Source organism: Brachycentrus maculatus, unplaced genomic scaffold (genome assembly GCF_059751285.1).
Source record: "Brachycentrus maculatus isolate JH-2025_06_01 unplaced genomic scaffold, ASM5975128v1 h1tg000057l, whole genome shotgun sequence".
Taxonomy (NCBI): Eukaryota; Metazoa; Arthropoda; class Insecta; order Trichoptera; family Brachycentridae; genus Brachycentrus; species Brachycentrus maculatus.
In genome coordinates this window covers 841771-868687 of record NW_028280811.1, presented here as the reverse complement: position 1 = coordinate 868687, position 26917 = coordinate 841771, and the positions used below count along the sequence as shown (strand labels likewise).

Below are 26917 nucleotides of genomic sequence, written 5' to 3'. Positions count from 1 at the left end.
AGTGCGGGTATAAAAGTTACAATAAATAAAAACAAAAAACTTTTCAACATTGTATATTTTATTTGTTATAACTATAATAAAATATGTAAATGAAAATTTGTGAACTTTATAAGAATTATCACGATATAATTCATTTAAAAAAGTTTTTTTTAGTAATGATAGCACATAAACAATAACATTATAATAAAATAAAAACTATTCAATAACACAGATAGCTCTCATATTCAGTAAGTGTATCGGTATTTCACATATTTTTGAGAAGCAGAGAAAAACTAACAATGTATGTAACTATTTATTGTACAATGTATATTTTTACTACAAATAGGCATAAAATATTCATATCAATTAAATAAATAAAATAAATCTTATTTGTTAAAATCATAATGGTGTATTTTTTTTCTACAAATAAAATAAAATATCACTAGCATTTTATTCATAAAATTCAATAAAGAATTTACAAAATAAGAGAATACAAAATAATTTATCACATTTAAAGGCAACAATATTCTTATTACTATTAATAATCCCAGAGCATGTAATTTCTGCTAACCCGAGCCATGATTGATTCCTCCGGGGCCACAAATATTGGGTTGCCAAAGTCAACAATCAAATAATCAGGTTTGTCATTATTCACCATACCGTAATTTTGGGGTTCATATACTCCTGAAAAAAGTTATAATTACACTTATGATAAAGAAAACAGCTCTAATTTATATCACATAATATGAGGGGTGCAGAACGAAGAAGGCAAACTCCATCATGTTGCAGTGTTAGTGACCAATGCCTTTCATTATATTGTAATCAGTTACGGCATTAATTTGAAATATTTTAAGTCATTTTAAGAATTGTTTTATTTATTTATATTAATATAAAAGAATTCAATTCAATCCAATTCAATTTATTTATTTATAATTAACATACACATTACAAACTTAAAATTTAAAGCGTATTCATTAAAATTGAAAATATGCAAGAATACTACGTATTGCTAAAGCTGTAGAAGAATCTCGCTTCGGAAAACTCCTTCAGACACATGGAACAGATCAATATTCAATGAGATATTGTTCAACATAGCGCTAGCTCTTCCTACAGGATATACCATTGGCAGGTTGGTCCTGTGTATAGGAATGTGAAACAATCTATGCTGACGCTGTCTTAGGTAACTATCGGGAACATATAGACCAATGTTCCGGATAATTTCAGGATTATCGATCATACCGCACAACAATCGATAAAAATGCATAACCCGCAAAGCCTCTATTAGAGGCTTGTCTGTAGGTAGGATAGTAAGGATAGGGAAGGTGAATGTGAAAAATACACCACAAATACCCAGACCAATTGAAAATAAATCTTTCTTGAATTTATTTTGTATTTGGCGGGAATCGAACCTGCGTTGCCAGTTTCACAGTCGAGCGTCTACCCAACTACGGCACGGCGCTTTTCATCAAAAGACTTATTCCATTGTATGGCTATTAAAATATGCATTAAATTACATTAAATAACAAAGGTCATTCTATTATTTAAAAAAAATAGTTCGTGGTGTATGTTTGGTTAATTGAGGTTATTTCACTAAGGAAAATTATTATAGAATATAAAATAATATGTAATAGTAATGAATTTACCTGACAAATTCAGTGAGGATATAATTTCATCTAAATGTTCTTGGTCTAAAGAAACTTTAATTGTAACAGGGTTATCACGTTTATCCATACTCCTTTTAGTTCTTGTTCTATTTCTTAAATAAGCAGTTTTGTTATTCCGGGGTAACAATGGCAGAGTAAATTCTGACTCCGATAGAGGAGTGTTGTCAGAACCAAATTCCTAAAAATCATAAAAACAGTTTCATTTTCAGAGTTCACAAGATAATAATTATAATTCCCAGATATTTAAGTGCATAAAATTCACTTATTTGCATATGTCATTGATGAAAGAATGATGAGGGCATATGAAATATTAGATAAATGTGTGGAAAAAACAATTGACATATCACAGGGTTGTGAATTAGGGAGTAAATAAATCATAAGGTACATAAGGTTGAGATAGATATTATAGCTCTTAATGATGGTTCTGACTTCATTTTCAGACTGAAAGGTGCCCGAAAACATTGATCGGTCAAATAAACAAGTGAAGGCGAGTACAAAAATACAAATTAAAATTGGAACAAAATATCAAAGATATGTTTATCTATAATTTATATTTAAAGCAATAACTTTGAGATTTTCCACATTGTTTTAAAATCACAAACAAAGCTTAAATCAAAGTTATATTGTAATTATAAACTTTTATCTGTTTTTTCAAAAGATAAAATAGAGAAACATAAAATGATTGGAATACATTTACATTTTTTTACTACTTTATTTCAAATCAGATATTATTTCAAATTGTCCGCCTCCGTAGTGTAATGGTCAGCACGCTCGGCTACCGTATTGGACGTCCCAGGTTCGATTCCCAGGGGGAGGGGTCAAAATATTTTATAAGTTTTATAATAAGTGATTTGTTCACTCTAATGTTTATTCAATATGAGAGTGAATTTTACCCTGGACTGGTACCTGAAGCGGAGGGCTGATCACCTTTCCTTCATGTGTTAACAATTTAGATAACACTGCATTTATATGATGCAGTGCTTTGTGCACCATCGGATGCGGATGACGGTTATTTCAAATTATACTCATATTTGGCACGTGTTAAATAATCCCTCTAATGAACCAGAAATAAATACGTTTAAATGTACATATTTCGGAAAAAGGTCATGGGAAAATTGTTGGAAGAAGTCAAGATATTTTGTGTTTTTGTTAAAATTACTGTAAATAAATTTACCAAACATTTTCCGCTAATGCAGTAAGCAATTTTGGTTTTACTGCAAGATGTACCGAATGGAAACCATCCTTCTTGGCCATTCACTAAATAAAACCTGTGAGACACACTGTCGTCTTGGCAAGCTATTCGACACGGTCTATCAGGATCCTCTGTAATAAAAAATAAATACACAAGTAAATATTTCATTGCCCTATTTGTATAAAATCATGTTAAATACGACATGTGTAGATTTGTAAGTTAATCATACCAACTGCTGGTGATATTTGCATTCCGACACCTGATAATCTTCTTACACGCTCTTTGTACTTGGTACAGATATAGGTTGCATGCTCGTGAGGTGTTTTCAGCCGTCCACAGCCCTAAACATAATGATAATCTATTTTAATAATTCCTCCAATAAGTAATGTATGTGAAAGGAAGAATTAAAGGCACATATATTAGATAGGAAGATAAGTGTTAATAAGTTTGTTGTGAAATGAAATGAAATTTAGTGAATAATTCTACATAATTTATAGATAAGTATAAACAATAAGTATTTTAATACAACATTTTAAGCAAACAATACTTTTTTGTGAGCCAGACCCATGGTATTTCCAATGAGTTTGTAATTGGTGGAGAAAAATATGAAAGTTCACATTAAATGTTCAGTACATTTATTGAAAATGTCTTTCCCACTTTGTGAAAAGATCCAATTGATTTGATATGGATGAATTAACTATAAAGGTTACAGAACTAAAATGGTATTTTGTTACATTAGCTGTTTAATTCATTTTTAAAAGTCGTACAATTTCATCGGGCTTGCAAAGCTGGATACTATTTTTGGGTGCAGTTCCTTTCTGTTTGACTAGCCGTATCCCGGATCCCGGGGAGACACAGTGGTAATGGCATCCACTGGAAGGAAGCCACTGTGGCCCACTGGATCTTCTCCATGGACCGCTACTGACTGACGATGTGGAAGATGACGACTCCTCAATGTCCCGAGCACACTGACCCAGGCTGCTGGAGAACTCCAGATCTTCTGAATTGGAGCATTTGAATTCCTGTAATTGAATTTAACTGATTAAGTGTTGAGAGAGGATTCTTTGTCTTCATGATTGGAAACTCATCATATAATTTTTATAAAGTAAAAAATAAAATTTTGAAAAAAGTAACTCAGAATTTAATATTTTACATATGAGATTAAATATTTTAGATTATCTGTCCGTCGGATGATCTGTCTTTTAGCAACTTAGTATATGAAGACCAATATTATATTTATTGATTTGGCGTTTAATTTGTAAAACTCCATTTTGATTTATGTATTAATTTTAAATCAAACACAGATTTTTTGAGTCTACTTAGTTGTATTTTATTAACAAAAACACATAAAAAAATAATATTGTGACAATTGTTTCACCTTGTTAGGGCATTATCAAACGAATGGATAATGCCCTTACAAAGCGAAACAATTATAACAATATAAATTTTTTATGTGTTTTTGTTAATAAAATACAACTAAGCAGACTCAAAAAATTTGTGTTTGATTTAAAATTAATACATAAACCAATATTATATGTCATCCAGAGTTGTGAAAAATTCAGGTTTGTTTTTTACTACGGGACAAAATTATAAAATGATTATAACCAGAAGGTTGTAAAGACATTATCTGAAAATGCACCGAACTCTAATATAAAAATAAGGAATAAGGCTCTGTCTAGAAAGCAGAAGTATTGAATCTCTCTAGCTATAAATATAAAGACACAAATGATCCGCACACAGATTTCTCCATTTTACAAGAGCTGAGTAATACCTGAAGAACATTATCTTGATGGGATGTATCGAGGGTACAAGGACCGTTCCAGATGGAGGGAGAAAATCCTTAGGGGAGTTGTGACTAAGGTCATGATTACTATTTATTAATAAGAGATTGATAGAATCATTAGATATACCGTAATCATCGCTCGAAAGAGCATAGTGCACTGAAAACATAGTATTAATTTGATATTATTTATTGATTTGGCGTTTAAATTGTAGAACTCCATTTTAATTTATGTATTAATTTAAAATCAAACAGATTTTTTTTAGTCTACTAAGTTGTATTTTTTTAACAAAAACACATTAAAAATTAATATTGTGACAATTGTTTCGCCTTGTTAGGGCATTATCAAACAAATGTCACTCTTTTGATAATGCCCTAACAAGGCGAATCAAATGTCACATTATTAATTTTTTATGTGTTTTTGTTAATAAAATACAGCTTAGTAGACTCAAAAAAATCTGTGTTTGATTTTAAATTAATACATAATAAAGTTTTTCTTAGTAAATACCACTATTTCTTAAAAACTTCTGTGATACGTGTTTCGATACATTCCGCATATTTTCAAACACCGTACGGTATTTGAAAATGATGCGGAATGCATTGAAACACGTATGACAGTAGATTGAAAGAAATAGTGGTATTTACTAAGTAAAACTTTAATTGAAAATCGATACATTTTACCACAAAGTGACTGCAGAATCAATTAATGAAGTTAATTTGATAGTTTGAATAAATAAAAGCAAGGCGATCAGCCCTAAAGTAATGTAATGTAAAGTAAAAGTGGTAAAGGGCATTACTGCTATATGCGAAAGGAAACGGAATAAGTAAAAAAAAAGAAAACCGCAGCTACACATTGGGCACTCGGCATCGCTAAATTTGTATACAAGAAAAGATGACAGGTGTATAAATGAAGAAAACTGTTTATACTTACAACACACAAGCCACTTATACAGTGCATTGGTTTTTTTCCTTGTTTAGTCAGACACGTAGTACCATCAGGAAAGGTCCACCCTCGGCTCTTGAGACCTCCTCCTCTGGTATGACACCATACCGAGCAGGCATCGGCAGCTATATTTAATAATTCAATAGAATATCAAACATTCCATGTTTCTATTTAAATCTGGCGCTTTGGAATTTATTATGTTGCCAATTAACACACCGATAAAGTAATGTAGGTTTTTCTTACCATCTGAATTATATCGTTGGAAGCCAGTTCCAATCAAATCTGCATCCACTTCTCTGGCTCTTAAACAAATCTGATCGGAGAATTCGCTTATCGTCATTCGAGGAACATTCAAACACTAAAAAAAGGATTTATTGATTATATGTTTCTTGATGTGGATAAAAGTTGAATTATTAATAAGTTTTTTATTTATTTACTTGAGATGCAATGCAGGTTCTGTATTTTTTTGAGTAACCTTCGCAATATTCGCCTCCATTTTCTGGCCTGAAAGATAAATACAAGATAGAATAAGAAAGAGAAAGGTTAAAAAAATAAAAAAGTGAAATAACTAGAAATTCCCAATAACAGGCTTTTATAATATTTTATATTAAATTTAAAAGGATGTCTCTTTTACTATTTCAGATAGAGAAACCATCTTTATCTATGTCTAGTTTTCAAGTAATTTTTAATTAAAGTTACGATATGTGTCCATAGTTCCATTCTATTGGATGTTCCCTTATTGTAACAATTTGTAATATTAGGACCGACTGTTGATATGACATGTTGAAAGACAGAGCCCCACAAGGCGGACCGCTAAAATTTTAAGATGGAGACCTTAGGACAGTAAAAGAGGCGTCGTAAGACCTCAAAAAGATGGCCCATTGATACGGAAGAGGCCTATATCCAGTAGTGGAGTAGAGAAGGCCAAATAGGAAAGAAAGAAGAAAGTTGATATGCACAATATTATGAATAAGAGTAAGCAAGTCAGTACACAGTTACCCTACCTAGGTTGGTCACATCTTCTGCTGGCGACAGTGATACCGCTACTACCCTGCGCGAGGCGGCCCCCGTCTGAGTGCAGGCATCCCGAGGCGCAGTCCAGCCAGGGGCTCCATGGTGCCCATCCCCCCGCCAAGGGAGGCGCGGGCACTGCGCTTGATTCCCGTCCCCCGCGACCTACACATCTCCCGCCTCTGCACCACTGAAAACAAAACCGATTGTCAATTATTTGCATATTCTTGAAGGAAAAATGGCCGTAAAATTTAATTTCACACGCTCTGCACCCAACAGGACCTGGAACACTGCATTGCATTGATTTAGCGAATTGATGCATTCGGAATTCCGAAAGAGGGAAATGTCACCTGAAAACGCCGGCGGAAAACACTTGTTTGCTGTTACCCTATAAACTCACGTGCATCTACCTGCTTTAAAAGTTTTCTTCGATTTTGTAACTTATCCCGGTATATCGTTCCGTTGCGATTGGTTGTGATAGCGGACCTGTCAGTTGTCACGTTGGATCGGTAACAATAAATTCGGCTTCGAATTTTCTATCAACGAATGGTTAAAAATCTTCGTCCTGTAATACTTTCGTGCGGTAATACAAAAGAAAATTGGCCGAACAAAATATTTTTCCGTATTCCACGGAATCTCAAAATATTAAGTAAATAGTGCCGGGTATAAGTTCAAAATTGTATTAATTTAGAAGTAATATTTACTGCCGTGAGGATCATTTCAACGTATGTTGTAATTTTGTATATATCGTGTATTTACTCTATTATGGTATAAGAAATGTATTGTTTAAAAATCACTATTGTTTAGTGTCCCATTAAATAAAACAAGGCTATTTTTCATTATGTTTACATATTTGTTTTCGGTATGTTATTTTTTGCTTTACAACAAACGTAGGTAGGTAGTGATTTGTTTGTTGTTGAGTGAATAATATTAATCAAATTGAATGTACATTTATTTTACAGATTAAAGAAGACCTACAAAATTAGTTTACTTATTCTGTGATGGGTGGTTTACTTGTTTCGAAAAAATGTATTTTTAACAAAAACATTGAAAAATTAAAGTCGCATAATGACGCCTATGGAGGTAGGTAAATATATATTTATTTTGTTTTCCTCCAGTTTAATTTGCGCACTCTATAATCTCAGCGATATAGATATTGAAACAATAAATATGATTTGTTTTGTAAGTAAATAAGCGAGACATCACGGATGAAAAGAGGGATATTTTAAAATTTCACGACGTCAACTCGTTCGTTATCCCAGTGCTGGCCTTTGCCACCGTTTTTTGCGGGCGCCCACTAAACCTACCCGTACACGCAAGTTTTCCGCAGGCGTTTTCCTCATTCCGAATTCCGAATGGATGAATCCCATACAGAATTTTGTAAATATTGTATATTATCATATACAGAGTGGTACAAAATTAATCACCCTATCGGAAGATATTATAATTTTTGCAAATGGCATCGTACGTCAATCACTTTTTGTGAATTAAATAGCTGCAGTATACAAACAAATTTAGGCTGACGGAAAATTAATAATCAAATTTTGTTTTTAAATAACTTTTTTCCTAAATAAAAAAAGATTTTGAGTGATGGAAATCTTTATTTGGACCTTAATTTTTGTTTGTTTAGTGGAAAAGGTGATATCTGTCAAGTGGCTGCCACCAGTGTTACTACACATTAATGCCCGTTTTATCAATCTGTTTGTGTACTGCAGCTGTCTAGTTTACAAAAGTCAAATATGATTAACGTGCAACGTCATTTGCAAAAATTATAGCATCTTTCGATAGGGCGATTTATTTTGTGCCACCTGTATGTATATACGTATTAAAATTCTCATATTCATCGTTGATATACAATATTATTCATTTTTATTCAACTTTGTTGTGAGTTCGTTTGACTTGAAAAAGTACTATATCTCAGCAAAAGCGGCATGTTTTTAACTCAATATTTTCCCGTTACTGGGCAGAAAGTGTTGTTTTTGCATTTTGATGAAAAGGTATTGATTAATTATTTTTTTAAATATACTAAACATTTTTCAAATGGGAAAAAAACCTTCAGGTTTCACTTAAAAAGATCTGTTACACAGCAAAAAGTTTATTTTTAATACATTGTATTATATTTTTAAACATTAAAAACGATCTCCTGAAAAATCAAGTTTTTGATTTATGACGTTGTTGAAAGATGTGATCGATATTTTATATTTTTAATTCCTCTCTTGATTATTTTTTGTCAGCTGTTTTGTTTTCGCGTTTTGTCTTCTTTCTTTTGATTGTTGGGATTTCGGGTTGAAATTTAACATAAAAAATATCTTCTAAAATACCTTATGATCTCCACATCTGGTGCCTTCCAAGGCAGGGTGTGAAGTCCAGGTGTAGCGTTCCCTTCTGCAATGCAGGTCTCTGCACACTTCAGACAGTGGCTGTTGAGAAGCGTGACGGCTCTCTTTGCCATATTTCAGCATACCTGGAAAATATTGGCGAACTCATTGTAAGTTTTTCTGTGATCCTGAGTTATATCTCGGTATACGAGTATAAGTATTTTAACCCTAGATTACGGAAATTCGTATTATTTACGACGGACATTCAATATGTGTAGAGCACCGAGCCAACCCATGTAAAAAATGTAGTAAAAAATAGCGCGTACCTTAATTTTTTTACCGATATTTTATGTTCGTATTTTATATAAACTTCTCAAAAAACATGTTGCACTTATTTTTTTTAAATGTCTTAAGTAAACGTTTTTGTTAAATGTGGCTTTCTTATCGTCGTACATTTTACGATAGTCCTATTTTAAGGCACATTGAAACAAGTCCCGCAGTTTATGGAAGTTTTTTTTATTTTTTTTACGTAATGCTGTAATTGATTCGATTGAATTTTACGAGTAAAGTGAAAACAATTAACCATATTCAAATTGATAATCAAAATTCTCGGCAAGATACTTAACGTTAAGTTCTGTGGGTGGATATTTATTTTAAAGTATTATGATAAATCGGTGATTGTTTTGCTTTTTGATTTAGATAGTTTAATTTAATTTAGTTACGTACAGATTTATTACACTTTCACGATTGGTCATTAAAACTAATTAATACCATTGTAAAACTAGCGAAAATAATTATTTTAGAAAATGATTACATTGCTGGTCGGCACCAAATCGTTCTCCTGGCAAAAGGCCTTCGGCGCTGTGATCCAATTTTCCCGCCGAACTGCCGTGATCCAAGAGACATCTTGACTGTTGTGTGCTGAAATTGGAATAAAATAAAAATTCTAAATTAGAAAATTACAAATCTCAAATTGTCAGGGTAGGCGTAAATAGTTAGGTACTTACTCTAAGAAGTTTTGAAGATAACGTCTACTACAGGGTGACCAGGTAATCTTACCACTTCCAAGAGTTGGGGACATGATATAACTGCTGGGGTCACATTCGTTTTCTGCCAAGGGACCATCGTGTCGCATACCCAAGCTATAAAGAAATCGTCGTATTCACATTACAAAACCACAAGTATTTGGTACATTTCCATTGTGGACTTTATTCCAACATATTGTTAGTTAGGTTTTTAAAATATTTCAATTTTGATTTATTATTTTTGGTAAACGAATTAATTGAAGTAATAAGGAATAAATAAATCACTCGCACAAAAAACGACTCGGAAATAGAATATAATTATTTTGAAGGCTTACTTGTGTCCAATTTCATGCGCCACTACATATACGCTCTCGAAATGTCTTCCTTCATTCACAGTACAGCTACTGGTCACTGTACACATGCCTGCTACGGGTGCCAAGCCTGAGGAACAATGTTATTGTATTAAATAATCTACATAAGGATTAATGAAGGCTATGAGTTATAAAATAAGGACTGCTGACGAACTTACCAACAACTTGACTGCTTACTTTTCCATGTTTGCTGACGACGTATAGATCTAGACCAGTCAGAATAAGAGCATGATCCCAGTGCAATGGATCTGTGTCTCCCGTAGGATTTTCTAGTCTTTGCCAAGCGCAAAAATTACTCAGGAACCTGTCGATATCGTGCGGCCTCTTCAGACCAGCCGGGTCTTCGTGCAGAATTTCCAGTCTTTTCAATACGAAGTTTACAGTCTGCCCGAGCGTCGGATCGTGGTATAGAAGCTGAACGGCGTTGATCATTGCCAACACGAATCTCACAAGCTCTCGTTCAGTGTCCTTAGGGTAATTAAGCACCATGTGTTTGTGTAAATCTCTATCGACAAATACGGCAGTTTCTACAAAAATTGCTGGAACCAACGACCTCTTGCTTCTTTTGAGGAATGGAGGTTTCCGAGATCTTTTGATATTCGAATTACTTAAAAATAAATCATTTCTTATATTAGTTGTATTTGCTACTCTGTCTTCTAGTATTTGGTCAGCAGCGCTGTTGGTTTCTACAGGATCTGCTTGCGATTTCCGTCTATATTTACTCCATTTGTGAATCTTTCTTACATTTTCCTGCAGCAATTTGTTATTTTCTACTATGCGCAGTGAAGATTTACTATTGTTCCCGGAATTTGCATTATGCAAATCGGCATCATTATTTGTGTTTCTAGTTGACCTGCGAATGATGACGTGATGATGATCGCTTTGTGCGGAAAATCTTTTTGGCATTGGATGGACAGTATAAAAACTATTGTTATATGAAATGATTCCTCTCTGAAACAAAACGGTACGATCAGACACAAGCATAAAACAGATTTATTTGATTCAAATTGAGTCTGAAAGTAATGGTTATGTAACCAACTGAGATTCGACTAATTTATTTCACTTCCTCTTATAATATAAGACAATGAGTGTTTCTAGAATGCACGGCATAGATTTCAGTGTCTAAAATAATGAAAGATATCCAATTTTGCAATCTGGCAAAAATTAAATAGAAAAAAGTGAATGAACAAAGCAACATTTAAAAAAAAATTGCGTATTAAAATAAATTATCATAAACCAAAAGCCAACTGATTACATAAGAATAAAACAACAACCACTTAAATAGTTTTTTTTTTTACAGTTTAGTCCCTTACTTAATCACTTTACACACGTGCAACATTCACCATTCTACCCATGATTGACAACCACACTACTCAATTTTTGTGATCACTCAACAACCATCCTCTGACAGGTATATTCTTCTTCATCTATGCTGAGATGTCAAAAAAAGTAAAAATAACTCACTAATAAATTGAACGAAAAATAAAACCCATTTTGTGAATAAGTATGGACGAGGCCCCATTAGTACGATGCGCTGCGTTGCGTCGTCGCAGCGTCGACCCTATAACCTTTACGCCTTCTTAATTCCATTCCTAAATCCGAGAATCTGGAAATTTTGAGCTCCAGATTCTGATCACCTTGCAATTACATGATAATTAACCCTTCACTGCATAGTGTATCAAATTTGTTACATACCCAAAAGTTACTGTTAAAACGTCCATTATATCCCATTGAACGCCAAAATAATAACTTCACTTGTCTCTCGAAGACGAACTGTCAATGCAGTCATGCAAAAAAAAGTCATGCAGCGAAGGGTCAATCAAATTAACACCGCGTCGACCGTATGCGGTGGACGCTGCGACGAAGCAAGGCAGCGTCAACGCAGCGTCGACACACTCAAAATATGACTGAATCAATGGATGAAATGATGAAGAATGTTTACCACGCCCCCGCAGAAGGAGAGCGCCGCCGAGTCGCCCCGGTAGAGGCAGGCGCGCTCGGGCCGCGGGCCGCGCGCCGGTTCCGTGCGGTTGGCCCAGCGGCGCACGAGTAGGAAGTGCGGGTCCAGCGGGCTGCGCGCGCGCCGCAGCCGCAGGCCGAGCGGCGCGTGCAGGCCTGACCGCACCGTGGCTGTGTCGCGCCGCGCGCGCCCGCCGCCGTGCAGCCGGACCGTGCCGAGGGCGACGTGAGCGTCTGGAAAAGGTAGGACTATTTTATTTTACACATTGTAGCCGGTTGAGTCAGCGCGCAACCGGCTGCGCGAGAGGCCGGACGTGTTGTCTGTGCACAATTTTTTTTAGAATATATATTGGAATGTGACGAATAAATTATAAGTTTGCTATTTGTATAACTGTATAGATTTTTTTTAAAATTGTATTAAAAATGATGGTACATATAATATTTCTAAAAAAAAAAGATTTTTCAAATCATTTTCTTCATAAGTCTTTCTTTTCAAAGCCATATATTTATTTCGGAGAAAAACTTTTTACATATTTCAATAAAAAACGGCGTATTGATCCAAAATTGCAAAAACACTAAATTTTACCTGGGTAATTTAGTTGCGGGCTATTGACTATCGATAATTTTCTCTTAACTCGGGTAACATTTGACGTAGGTAATTGAATTTCATACTTAAAACACCGTTTTTTATTGAAATAATAAGTTATTCTTCGAAATAAATACGAGTATATAGTTTTGAAAAAAAAAATAGTTATTGAAAGGTAAGAAGGTAAGAAAGGCGATAAAAATATTTTTAAATATATATTCTATTCCTGTATCAAAAAAATCGGATAATCGGAAGCGCAATACTGATCACCTTGCCTTCATGTAATTAACGATAAGGTTGACACTGTGTCAATTCGGCGGTTTCTTATACTCCATTAGGTGCGGGTATGAGCTCACAAAATAAAGGATAAATTGATCGTTAACGCCCTTTTCTGTCCGCCTAGATCCTTAGGGAATCACTGATGCAGAGTACATATAGCTCACTCCTTTCAAGAACGTCATAAATCAAAAATCGTCAATTTTCAGCTGTGCATGTTTTCGGAATGCCCAGAAAATGTACTATATCCCAGCAAAAGAGGCATATTATTAACATAATATTTACCCGCTACAGGGCAGAAAGTGTCGTTTTTGCATTATGAAGAAAAGGTATTGTTTAATTATTTTTTTAAATATACTAAATATTTTTCAAATGGTGCAAAAACCTTCAGGTTTTACCTTATAAGATCTGTTGCACAGTAAAAAGTTCAGTAAGTAGCTTGATATTAATTTTTAATACATTGTATTATATTTTTAAACTTTAAAAACGTTCTCCTGAAAAATCAAGTTTTTTAATTTATGACGTTCTTGAAAGGAGTGATCGATATATTAACATCTATAATATTCGGCAGTGTTTTATTCCTATTCTCTTATACGGCTGTGAAACATGGCACCTTACAAGGGCCCAGAGCAGCCGTGTACTTAGCTTTGAGAATACGTATCTGCGAATAATTTTAGGCGTGCGGTGGTTTGACTTTGTGAGGAATGAAGAGATAAGGCGTAGGACACAGCAAATCTTGGTTTCAACTGTTGTCAAGAAAAAGCGATTCAGTTGGCTTGGCCATGCACTCCGCATGCCTCCCGAGAGCCGCCATCAAGCTTACCTCTTTTACAGGGTGACTTGGGAGGATGCCAGGGAGCTGGCAGCCGACAGAAATGCCTGGAGACAGTTTGTGAACTCCATATCCTTCACATAGGGGGCGGATATGGTTTAATAATAAGTGCTCAATTCAATTTATTTTAATGTGTTTTACTATTTAACGAACTCAGCAGAAAAAAACTGTTCAATATTGTGTCATTTCACGCGTTGAGATAAACGGTTTGGTACGGTGTAGTCCATTGTTTAAGAAAAAAATAGGATTGTCAACGTTAATCGCTTATCGTGATTTAAATGTTTTATTCTTAAAACAAAACTAGACATTGTGACATAATATAATAAATTACTCAACGATACATAACAAGATACCAAGTGTGTTACATGATTGTCATCTGTTATGAATTACATCTACTGTATCTACTTTAGATAAAATGTAACGTTATGTAACTTGAGAGTTCAGAGATGCGTCACGGATTGGGACTCCCTCTTTTGACATATTTTTAAAAAAAGAGTATCATTTGTATTCTCATTAAAAACATAATTATTTCATATAATTTATATTTGCACTAACTTTGTGATTTTCCATTTTATAATTAAAATGTAACTTTGTTTTAAAATCACTATAAATGTTTATAGTGATTTTAAAACAAAGTTACATTTTAATTATACAATTATTTCAATTTAATACTATTTATGTAAGCCTAAGCGGTCCGTTATTAAAAATAAGTATCACGGTGTGGTAAAGTGGGTTTGAACACAGAAATTCTGTCACAGAGTCGTGACACTAACCACAGGACTACTATAATGTATTTTGACAAGTAATTTGGCAAGCGACTTTATATTTTTGTTCCTAGTTAAACTCCAAACGAAGTCGTCATTTGACAGCTGTTAAAGAAAATTAAAGAAACGGGTTTACATTAAGTAAAAAGGTTTACCAAATTTGTTACGATTCTACAGTCTAAGTAAGAATTTTGCTTATAAATAGGGTATTTTCAAAAAAATATTATTTTATTTTTTATATATATATATTTTTATTGTTATTAGTTTCTTTGCCAAATATGTCATTATTATACAGATAATGTTTTGGTTAAAAAGGAAAAATTTTAGGAAAATGTGTTATTTTGTTAAAATTTGGTGAAATCAAATAAACAGCGAAAATATTGCTCGCGTTAAACATACGTAGAATAAGGTTATGCAAGTCCCTGCGATGTTAAAGTTCGCGTAAACGGAGGACAGTTTCGTCTCGATTGTTCCGTTATCTGTAGTTGGAATGATTACCCATTGCAGACGCGGAAGCGAGCATTGTGCCATCATGACACCCGTCAACCAGAAAGCTTTCACGCCGACTTGCTCTAGACTCTATGGAGCATTATAGGCCAGAGTCTAGAGACTGGAGATCAATCCAGGGTAACACGATTCAGCGAACTGCTACGAAAAGCCATGTCTGCGTGACCCATTGAAATAGCTCAAGTAACGGAATGGAGCAAATAATAATAATAATAAAAACTTAATTGTATGTTATATCAATTTGTACGATTCCTCGTTATATCGTTAAAACTATAACTGCTGTAGAACGGGGCTACTTGAACTTTGATGCCCAGTACAAAAAAATTACTTGAGCCTAGTACAAAAAAAATTAAATCTGTATTTGGTCGACAATAATGAACCTAGGTATAAGTGTCACCTGTCAGGGAAACAATGAATCATGTCGATACGTTCATTATTGTAGACCAAATAAAGATATAAATATTTTTTTGTATTGTGCTCAAGTAACACATCTAAGTAGCCCCGTTCTACGGTACGTAACTAAATAATTGTATTAGAAATTTCGATCTCCCCGATTGAATATAAGAATTTATACAAGTTACCGCTTTTTTCGTTTTATTTATATATACCATTAGAAGAGGATGTCCTAACTAAGTAACTAATTAGCAAATGCTGAGAAGTTCATGAGTGGTCCATACAAGATCATACCTCCGGTTTGGGAACAGGAGGGATGTAATTTGTGTTGGGACACAAATTTAAATACAACATATTTTTTTAGTAAGACGAAACAAAAGTGATTTATACGTAATAAGCAAGGTAAATAATAAATACAACTCCCATTTTAACAAAAACTAGAGAATAGAACGCCACACCAATCTGTTATATCGTTGATAAATAATCCGATTGGAAATTTCAATATACTCCATTAAATATAAGAATTTATACCAGTTACCGCTTTTTTCGTCTTATTTATACCTACCACTATAAGAGATGGTCCTAAATAACTAACCATAACGCCGCTATACGGCAGGGGCAGGGAGAGTGAATAGAAAGCCATACCAATCAGTCTTTGCAGATAATCTTCGCCTATTCCACATTCATGCATCTCCTAATACATTCCCGCCGATTATTCCGACTCCTAATCAAACCACTTTTGAGCATTTGAAATACTTGATCGTGACAAGTTTTCCTCGGTTTTCCTCTGCTTCTATTACCAACCACATTCGCCTTATAAGTTTGTTATACTATTCTTCATATTTTTAGATTGTCTTAATGAAGTTGAAAATTATTTTATAATATGCATAGTTATTATGTAGTTCTTCTAGTCATTATTACAGTAACCATACATTTCTCGAATTCTTAAGAGGTTAATGATATCATTATTATGTTCGTGTGGTCGTATCTTATTTTTCCATCAGTTTTTGCTTTTATTAATATTTTTTTACGCTTTGGGTGTTTCAGTTGAATTTGAGTACAGTAAAGCTTCGATATAACGAACTTATGGGAGGAGGGGTTGTCCTTTAACCACCCCCTACCTTCGGGTTATTTTCAGAAATATTTTTTATTAACAAGCGAAAAAATCCCAACGTTTGTTGTCACAAAATATTGTCAGGTATGAAACCTGACAAGAATTAATCAGTGTATCTGGTACGCATTAAATATTTTTGGAGCATATATCTTTTCTCGTGCGCGTAGGACATACGGGTTATGCGGAATGATGAAGAAAAACCGCGCTATCACGTACGTTCGTATGTCGTTTAAAGTCGGAAGTCCGTTATATAAAATATGTTTAAGTAAATACATTTTTATTTGTTGTAAATATAAACACTGTATTTAGATAAACTCCTAAATAAACAATACAAAACACAAACAAAATTATTTTTATTATCTTCGGACAATCATCGGGAAGTGAAATTACTGGTTGATATTGACGCGCTTGCTTTCGGGAACCCTGCTTTGAAAAAAACATAATAAATTTTCGTTTGCGCTTTTGATGTTTAGAGACATAAAATGAAATTAATACAAAAAAAAGATCTCACAAAGGCATTGCCTGAGTGTGGGTATACTTTTTTTTAGGTTTTAATAAACGGCACTGGAAAGAATACAATAGATAAATAAATACCGTAAAGTGGGTATACTTTGCACCATGGGTGATACTTTGCACCACCTTCTGTAAAGAAATTGTAGAGCTGGTCATCTCTGATTCATGTCATTTTTCATTCTACTTTCTATTGTTTCTGAAAGATGGCACTTCAATCTACTTTTTAGTTTACAGAAGTAACAGTCGGTCGCTATTGCTTCAATGCGTTTTTCCTGTCCGAACGTAAAGAAAGTTTTCTGTCTGAAAATTGTGTCCGAAAAAATCCAGTGGAATCAGTATACTGAAACTAGTTACAACAAGTGAGTGGTCTCTAAATCGTAGGTAGATAGGCCCTGCTTTTCTCAAATGCTGTATTTTTTAGTTACGTTGTAAAGTTTATGTAAAAATAATATTTTTTTAAGAACTGACTTGTATTGACCACATTTGGGGTAACATTGCACCAAGTGCAAAGTATCCACAAAAGGCCATAGTTAATTAATTTGATAAAAAGTCTTAAAACGGCTAATACAACTTGACATGTTTGCTAAATATCTATAGGTTTTGTGTACTTACTTAATTCCTGATGGTATATTTTTTTCAAAAATGTCAAGAACACACAAACAGCGGCCTTATGCCAGACGATACTGCGATTTTACACCGAAGAGAGTGAAGCAGTGTTTGGAGGCCATTCGAAATGGTACAATCAGTCAAAGAAAGGCTGAAGAAATTTTCAAAATCCCCAGAAGGACGATTAACTATAAGCTCAAAGGTCAGCACACAAAACCTGTGGGAAAACCTCCGATATGTGACAAGGGCGAAGAGCAATCCTTCGTAAACTGCATAGTAGACATGAGTGAGTACGGTTTCCCAGTGAGTGTTTTTAACATTCGCTACATTCTAATAGCCTATTTGGATAGATTTGGTAGAAGAGTACGAATATTAAAGAACAACGTACCAGGCTCTGAATGGATAAGATCATTTTTGCAAAGACATAAAACCTTGACTGTTGCTAAAACTAGTCAGTTGCTTAATCGATTGCCATTAAAAGCGTATGACGATGACGTGCGCCAGAGTTTTCAACAGTTTTTGGAAGAAAACAGATTCAACCCAAAGAATTCAGTCTTAAAACGCAGGAAAACGATACCGATAGAACCAGGTAAGAGCATTGCTCACGATCCAAATGTCGAAATGAACGTTGACGAGACAAAAATGCTACCTGAACCAACTACATCAATGATCCCACCTTCCGCATCGAAACTTCCAGCATATCTAGCATTAACTGATTATAGTTCACACGGAAGCTTTGAGGAAGAGGGAGAAGAACAAAAACGATGACTGAAACCAGTTATCGTATTTGTTCTTCCGTTTCATTAGGACCAGTAAAAAAGAAGGTGGGAGAATATGTCGTATTTCATTATGAAGGAGAAAAATTTCCGGGACAGATTTTGGAAATAAAGAATGACAGAGCTGTTAAATCCATGCAGGAGAGTCTCAAATCGTGGAAGTGGCAGATGAAGGATGACTTTCTTCAATATTCTTGGAAGAATGTAGCGGGTTCCATAAAAGAACCGAAAATGCAATCCAAAAGAGGTTTCTTTACCGTCCCGGAACTTGACCATATTTAGACCTAATTTAATTTTAATTCCTATTACCTATATAGTACGATATGTTTTAATATCCACCTTTTATTTTATAAAATTTTAAACCTTCAGTATTGAAAAAAAAAACATTTTTGTTAGATTTTTCAATATTTAAAAAAAAAAAATTCTATCAAGTGTCTTATTTTTCCATAATAATACAATATTGTAATCTGCATTTAGTGAACTGTGAGCCAAAACCCTTCATAAGGTGCAACAAAACTTGTAGGATAGCCTTTACTTTGCATAAATTTGGATTCAAGTACGAAAAGTGTAGAGAAAATATCATGGTGCAAAGTTGTACTTTACTCCGGGATACTTTGCACCAAAATATAAATATAAAAAAAAAATACAGGCAAAATAGATAAAAATTTAAAAACGTATCAGACATGTTACAGGTATATGTGTTATTACATTGCAATAGTTGAAACCTCAGAAAAAGTAAAAAACCTGATCTGAATAGACAATTTTTTGAAAAAATGTAGTATTTTGGTGCAATGTATACCCACTTTACGGTACATTAAAGTGCTTATATGAAATACAATTATTTTATACCATATATTTACTTCATATCCCAAATTAAAATCGTTCGTTGAATAGAAGTCCATTATATCGAGGCTTTACTGTACCTCATTTATTACGTGGTATTGCACTAAATATACCAGAAGCCCAATCCGGTTCGTTTGTAATCTGTAAAATGTACAAACTTGAACATCACTCGCAATGGTGATTTAGAATGTGAATTACCATGGATGGATAAGCATTGAGGATGAAGCGAAACTTGTAATTTGTAATTGGATGAAAAATCTTTCGGCAAGACACTAACGATGCTAGTGAAAAAACACATATATACCTACAACTTAAAAAAATTAATGCAATATGGATGTTCAGTAATAGGCAGAATGGTGAACGTGTCACAAGTGGGTGAAGTGATCACTTAAGCCAGCAAAATGCCAGGTCGTAATCCCTCAGACTTCCATCTTCTTTTCTATTAAAACGATAGGTGTTTCGTCTCGAGTTGAGACACCTGTAATATTGATATTGTTTATCATTCGTAGGATTATTAATTCATTGTCTGATAATAAAAGAATTAAAAGTAATAAATTGTTAAAAAAACTTTATAAAATAAAACTAAAAAACATTATTTTCAACTGGTTTTATTTTTGTTACTACTTTCCAACTGGTTTCGACAAGCACCTTCAAGAATGGATATGTACGTATCAATCCCTAAAGATAACAATGTATTTGTTAAAACCGGTTGAAAAAAGTACCAAAAATGAATACGGTTAAATACATTTTTTTTAAAAACAATGTGGTTAAAAACAATGTTTTTAACCACATTAATTTTTGGTACTTATTTTTTTTTAAATCGGTCAAAACAGTGCTGAGACAATTCGCGATGTTTTTGTTTTAGAGATTTAACCTTTAGATCTTTAAACGGTAAATTACATTGTAAAAAAATAGGTAGCCACATTTATTTGACGTTATCGTAATTAACAAGAGTTGGTGATTATTTGCAAATCACGTTATGTTGAAAAAAAAAACAAGTTTTTTAGCTAATGGTAGAAGATTTGATACATTAACGTCAAATTAATTTTAACATTCTTTGAGTTTGAGAGATTAAAGAGATCTCAAGATATATTAGGGGTAGACACTGTGAAGCAGGGGATGCTGGAACGACGCTTGGATTATTTTTTTTCCAGAAATCGACATTTTGCCGTCGTAATTTTTACGATATTTTAGTATTCTAGGGTTAATCTTCTTTCGATTGGCGTCATTGGCTAAAAAAACTTAACTTTTAACATAACGTGGTTTGCAAGTGGACTGCTCATTTGTTCCCTGGTGCCGCGAATAAAGTTGATTTTCTTGCAGTGACCTTTGAACATTCCCATACAACGGAGATACTGACTGGACTTCACAAGGGCAATACTCTGCACTCTATTGGTTTTGAAAATAGGAAACGGCGATCCGTTTTGCAACTTTAGCCATTCTATAATATCAATTCCAAAAATATTACGTTGACAATGGCTATTGTATTCAAATAATGTATTATTACATTGCGAAACAGTTCGCACGGTGGCGGTGTAACGCGAAAATTAAATACCAACATATGCGACGTCCGATTTGATTTTTTTGTCGGATGAATGACACCGGGTACGCTGTTTTGATTGAAATATGATGCGGATTTGGTACGGAACGACGCATGACGACGCTTTGACCACGAGGCGCTGAGTTTATTGTACACCGTGTGACAACACCGAGTCTGCAAGCTTGTGTGTTTATATTTTAAACTCTTTAAATATTTCAACGGTGTATAGAAAGTATTAGATAAAATAAATAAAAAATCATCGCACCTCATGATAATGATCGCTGTTAGCACCAAGACAGCTTTTAACTTTCATTAAGAACCAATATGCGATAAATCGCAACTTAATTTTCTCTGAATCCAGGTAACATTTTACGTAATTGATTTTTCATAAAACACCGTTTTTGCATTGAAAAAAAGAGTATTTCTTCGAAACAAATATATGGTTTTGAAAATAAAAGAGTTATCGAAAGGTAAAGAGTTAAAAAATATCATAAAAATATTATCAATATTATGTATGTATCTCAATAAAAGTCTAATTGAAATGTACATATTTTTTAAATTATGCGCAGAGATGACGACCGGTTTCTAGCGCTGCCTATCGCATACAGATTGAGAGCTGCCCCTTTGTAGTAATATCTATCCATTTTCAATTTTAAGTTTTACTTGGTTAATACCATTATTTCTAGTAATTGTAGAAATAGTGGTATTTAACAAGTAAAAATAAAAATAACTTTTTACTTATTTGACACACTGAACATCGATCTAACTCTATCAGAGTTGACAAGAAAACTTTCTCCATACTAAATTAGTGTATTATATTATCGTATTTTATTCGTCATATGTGTACGAGTATGTATATTAACGCTGAGTTATGTACCTAAATTCGTATATTATATGGAATTTATCTTTACAAGCTTGAAGAAAAATGTATTTTCACTACACTAGCGGTTCTCAAAGTGTGCTCCGCGGAGCCCTGGGACACCTCAAGCCCTTTGCGAAGGCCCGAAGTTAGAGAACCGCTGCACTATATTAATTCGATCGAACTTGGACTCCAGGTTTTGTGTATTGTTAGTCTGAACATCTTGTCTTCCCGTTATTTACAACCAAAATAACACTGCACCAATTGTACACATTTTGTTATAAATACGTGAATATATAAATAACTGCGAATAATGAGATTTTGTAGTCAGTTAAATAAAATGTAAATACATTTTTTGTCTTAAACTTTCTCTATGTATAATACTGTCAAATTGACCGCAAACTAAACATATTTATAGCTATTTGATCATTATTATCATTAGTTAATAAATCCATTAGGCAAAATTATATTGCAATAGATAGCATGAATTGGGGCAACATTTATAATGAAATTGGCTCGTATAGGCTCGTGGAGAAATCTGAGTGAAGGTCACAACAAATTTACGTTCCATATCCGCGAATTTAGCTCCGTAATACCGGCGTCACCAAATCACTGTAATTGCAGGTATTTTGACGGTTTTAACCACCGATGTGAAATTTGAAGTCATTCACTTGTAGGTATTTATAAAAATATAATTGAGTTAACCCATAAACATGTATTTTTAATACTTTTAACGAAAAAAATTGACGTTCATAACTATTTTTACCGCGAGGGAAAATATTTTTCAGCAAAAATGCACTACGCAATATCTATATTTGAGAACCATTAATTAATATTAAATGAATTGTTCCCTGTAAATGTCATCAATGAAATCTCGTTCATTTGCATAAAGTTGCCAAGTCTCTCATAATCAGATGATAATAATGAATCGTGAGGTTTAAATTGTCGTATCTTGTTCTCCATGAAAAATTGTATTTTCATAATTTTGTTTACGAGTATGCGATAAGGAATCCGAATATTCAGCTAGATGCATGTAACGTCAGCAATCATTTAAGAAATATATATGCGACAAAAACCTACCATTATGTACCTACCTAATAATATCTCAACTTCGTTAACCTCCCCTAACAACCGTGTATATAAATTAATATGTAAAATTCATAAAATTAATTATAATTTTAAATAACTAAAATAAGCTACTAATAAAACTAACAAAACTAACAAGTATATAAATATTATGATTTAAGTGTAATAAAGTGAAAATAAAAAAAAAACACTTATAAAAAGACACTGGCTAGAACACTCTTGAAGGGTATTGAAAAGAAATTTTTATTATTGTTAAAAAAATATAACACTTCAATTTATTTAGTAGACAATTCTACTTTCTTAAAAAATGTCTTATATTAGTTACGCTGTACCTCTCCAAAAAGAGATTAAGCTCTTGTGCTTGGAGGTATATGGAAAATATAAAAAAATAAAAACAAATACGTAAGATAAATAAATGTAAATTACCGTCACTGTCATCTCCGACGAAGTAGGACCATTCTGCTTCTGAAAGATGTTCTTTCAGGGAGGCTCGATCCAACTGAAAATGCAAACAAAAATAGTTTTAAATTACTGAAAATGATATTATCTAAGGGCATTTTAATGTTTGATGATAGGTTCTAATTTCTATGACATTTTGCAAAAAAAAGTATTTCATTTATTTATTTATTTTATTTGCCACCTTATGGATACAATCCACAAATTATCAAAGAGATCCTTGGAATAAATTAAGTAGACGCATTGAAAATATGACTTTTGATTTTTGTAAAACATAATCCGAAATATATTTTCACCAGTTATCTTGTCCACAATATTTTGAGTGTGTCCAAATCTGTGTTCACCTATTTACCTATCTTGCATGTAATTAAGTATCAAGTTAGTCCCTTGTGCATTGTTGGGGAGAAAAAAGTAAGAATAATGTTTTGAGATGTGGTAACTGTCAGATTTCTGCGTAGATATGAACAAACAATTTATGATTTGCGTAGCAAAAACACAACGAATAATTACCCACCAGATAATAATTAAAATTCTATGTGTTGTATGTTTTCAATGTTTAATTAGCGTGAAAACGGTAATGTTTTTTCACTATTTGAAGCGAAGTTAGTATTATGACACGCCTCTTTGCTGCTGCGACGTGATCTCTTCTTATCACTTATATATTTGTTTTATATTCAGTATTAGCATTACATAACTGAATTTACGTAATCTTCGTATGTAAGGTGTCATTTCATGTCTAAGGAAATCAGGAAATTTCAAGGATTTCAGGTACTAAAATGTGAAATTTTTGATGGATAGTGCATAGATCTTAAGTATTTGTTATTTTTATTCTTTGTTTGTTATGTCAAATCCCTCCTAGTCGACTATCACTTGAAAGTATGTGACCCTGTCTTGCATGGGCAGCTCTAAACAGCGCCCAACTGTTCTGATGTGTTTGTTGTACATATATTTAAATTAAAGTTTAACAAAATATAATTATTTTTTTCATTTAACTTGGTAAATATCTTGTCGTGCAGAAAAAAGACATTGAAGTCACAATACTATAGTAAAAACGTTAGTTTATTCATCAATATATACTAACATGTATATTTATACAAATGTGCTTTATCTTCCTTGAAAAAAAACGTAATTTTAGATTTTTGTACGGTGTTTGTGTTTTTACGGAAAAAAAACTTTATTTATATACTAGCTATGTACTAGCAAATATACTATACGCGTTGCTGTAGCTCAGTCTGGTTAAATGGAAAACAAATATAATAAAAAAGCACACAATTTTAATGTTTTATTTAACAATACTAGTGAAGAAATGAAAATATTGAAAATCCGTGTAACAACCATATCCAATGCAATAAAAAGATTTAAAATGCTGTCAAGAAGCATGCTTTGTTTACCATTCTACTGACTTATGTGAACACAAAATGCAGAATGGACAGACTTATGAACGTTACACAAGTGTATAAAGTGTTAAAAAAACATATTTTTTGGGGTTCAAATTAAATTGGATTGACGTTATTATCACATATTGAACATAAAGCGACTATATTATTTCACTTTCTAATAATGAAAAATGCATAATATTGCACAATGTAGGAAATAAATTGATACCTTGTTTTGTAAGCAGTACAATGATACAAGAAATCGGAGCAATAGGAATACTAACAAAGTATGGCGTTTAACAACATTACACATTTGGTATTACCTTGCACTTAGTAAAGTGGTTATCTAACAACGTGTTTGTATTTGCAACAACTTATCATTACAATGAATTGATTACAATTCATTCAATGATACAATTCATTGAATATTTAAATACATTTAATTTTAATACGATATTTTATATACGGTGCTTTATTTCATTTAGACTTTTAATACGTGATTTGTAATTAGAAAGCCTTAAGAATCAAACAACTTTTTCAGAGATTTTTTTTAAATCTTCGTTTTGATATCACATTTAATTCTAAACCCTTATCCGCATCCAATGGTGCATAGAGCGCCGCATCGTATTAACGCAATGTTATCTTGATCGTTACTTACATGAAGGCAAAGTGATCACTCCTGCACATCAGGGACCAGTCTAGGGTAGGGATGTTTAAATAAAAATAATGTGTAAAATTACTAATATTTATTTTCACCCCACCCCTGGGAATATAACCCGAGACCTCCAGCATGTTAGTTAAACACGCTAACCATTACACCACGGAGGCAGACAAAACATATTTTTACTCAACGAATAATTTATTTTCTTTTTTCATCGTTAATTTATAATAGGGTTTTTTGCATATTAAGTACTTTTTTTCTTAAATATAGAATGGCGTTGCATAAAGAATTTAATGCTTTTGCCAATATCATGTTAAATAATATTATTTTTATTATCAATCATGTTTAACTTATCATTTTACTATATATGTAAATTGATTCCGTCATTTAAAAAAAAAGTAAGTAAAACGTTGTATATAATTGGGTTCCTGCTCGCTAGGATAAGTTGAATATTTGTAGGGAGGGGCTAAAGTCTTGAAAAATGTTGACATTTTGTCAATTTTTGAGCAAACAATGTTAAGTACCAACTCATAGTAAAATATGTGTAGGTACTAAACGAGACTCCTAAATGTGCCTACCATTTTTTTCTCTAAAAAAATTTCTTTAATTTTGTAATAAAAATGTTGATATATGGGTGCTTAAAATCTTGTGATCGATTATGGATACAAGATACAAAGATAGTGTGATACTTAATAAAAAAAATGCTCTTGATTTTTTATCTAATGTTATGTAACTTAGTATGTGGATACAATAATGACATGTCAATGAATGGTGCACACCGCAATGACATGTAAAAGCATAGTAATCAGACGGCTAACAATAGTATCATTTGTTGGACGTGTGAAAATTAGTTCCAGTAGGGAGATTCTGTGCCACTATTCAGGGCTCCTCAAACTTCATTATTGGAGGTCCACATAAGGTCATTGAACGTACAATGCAGGCCAAAACGGATAAAAAATTATTGTAAATTTCTTGAATTATTGTATTTTCATATGGTGTACCGGAGTGCGTGGAAGTTTTTGGTAAGGGAAAGGTAATTAACTATGAGTATTTTAATGTTTTAAAATTTAGTACATAAATCCTGATGATGACAAGGTTCTTGTCGAAACCGGTTAGATAAAGTGTACCAATAAAAAGTGGTTAAAACAAAGTTGTTTTATTTTATTAAGTTCATTGCAAATTTGTTCTTCCTCACTGAGTGAAAAGTCGAAAGTATAAATATGGTGGCTTTAAGTTTTGTACTGACTTTTCGTGAAACTGTATTTTATGAAATAAAAATAATCATATAGATTTTTAATTTTTTTGAATTGAAACTTCTCTGTAGGCGGAGTAGGGCAAATTGACCTGGATAAGGCGAAAAAATTAAACGCCCTCTATTCTCATATATAACGCGCATGCGCCGCGTGTACTGTGATACGTAGTTAATACATGGCATAAGGAACTAATAGATGTTTACATATTATACTTAGGTATTAACAATTTCCAAT

General features: G+C 33.1%; 1 protein-coding gene across 1 annotated transcript in view; it reads right to left on the bottom strand.

Moving 5' to 3' along the window:
* Positions 1-368: 368 nt before the first annotated feature.
* The window catches only part of LOC148311742 (A disintegrin and metalloproteinase with thrombospondin motifs adt-1-like), a 69220-nt gene continuing 42671 nt past the window's right edge, over positions 369-26917 (bottom strand). The window contains exons 2-17 of the mRNA XM_088278390.1: positions 23364-23436; positions 12226-12476; positions 10442-11234; positions 10248-10353; positions 9895-10029; positions 9702-9808; positions 8891-9033; positions 6563-6759; positions 5996-6062; positions 5802-5916; positions 5547-5683; positions 3603-3857; positions 3065-3176; positions 2818-2966; positions 1623-1821; positions 369-663 (exon numbers count right to left, since the gene is read on the bottom strand). Coding sequence (XP_088134516.1) covers positions 518-663; positions 1623-1821; positions 2818-2966; positions 3065-3176; positions 3603-3857; positions 5547-5683; positions 5802-5916; positions 5996-6062; positions 6563-6759; positions 8891-9033; positions 9702-9808; positions 9895-10029; positions 10248-10353; positions 10442-11234; positions 12226-12476; positions 23364-23436 — 2985 coding nt within the window. The 3' untranslated portion in view covers positions 369-517. The remainder of the gene's footprint in view (positions 664-1622; positions 1822-2817; positions 2967-3064; positions 3177-3602; positions 3858-5546; positions 5684-5801; positions 5917-5995; positions 6063-6562; positions 6760-8890; positions 9034-9701; positions 9809-9894; positions 10030-10247; positions 10354-10441; positions 11235-12225; positions 12477-23363; positions 23437-26917) is intronic.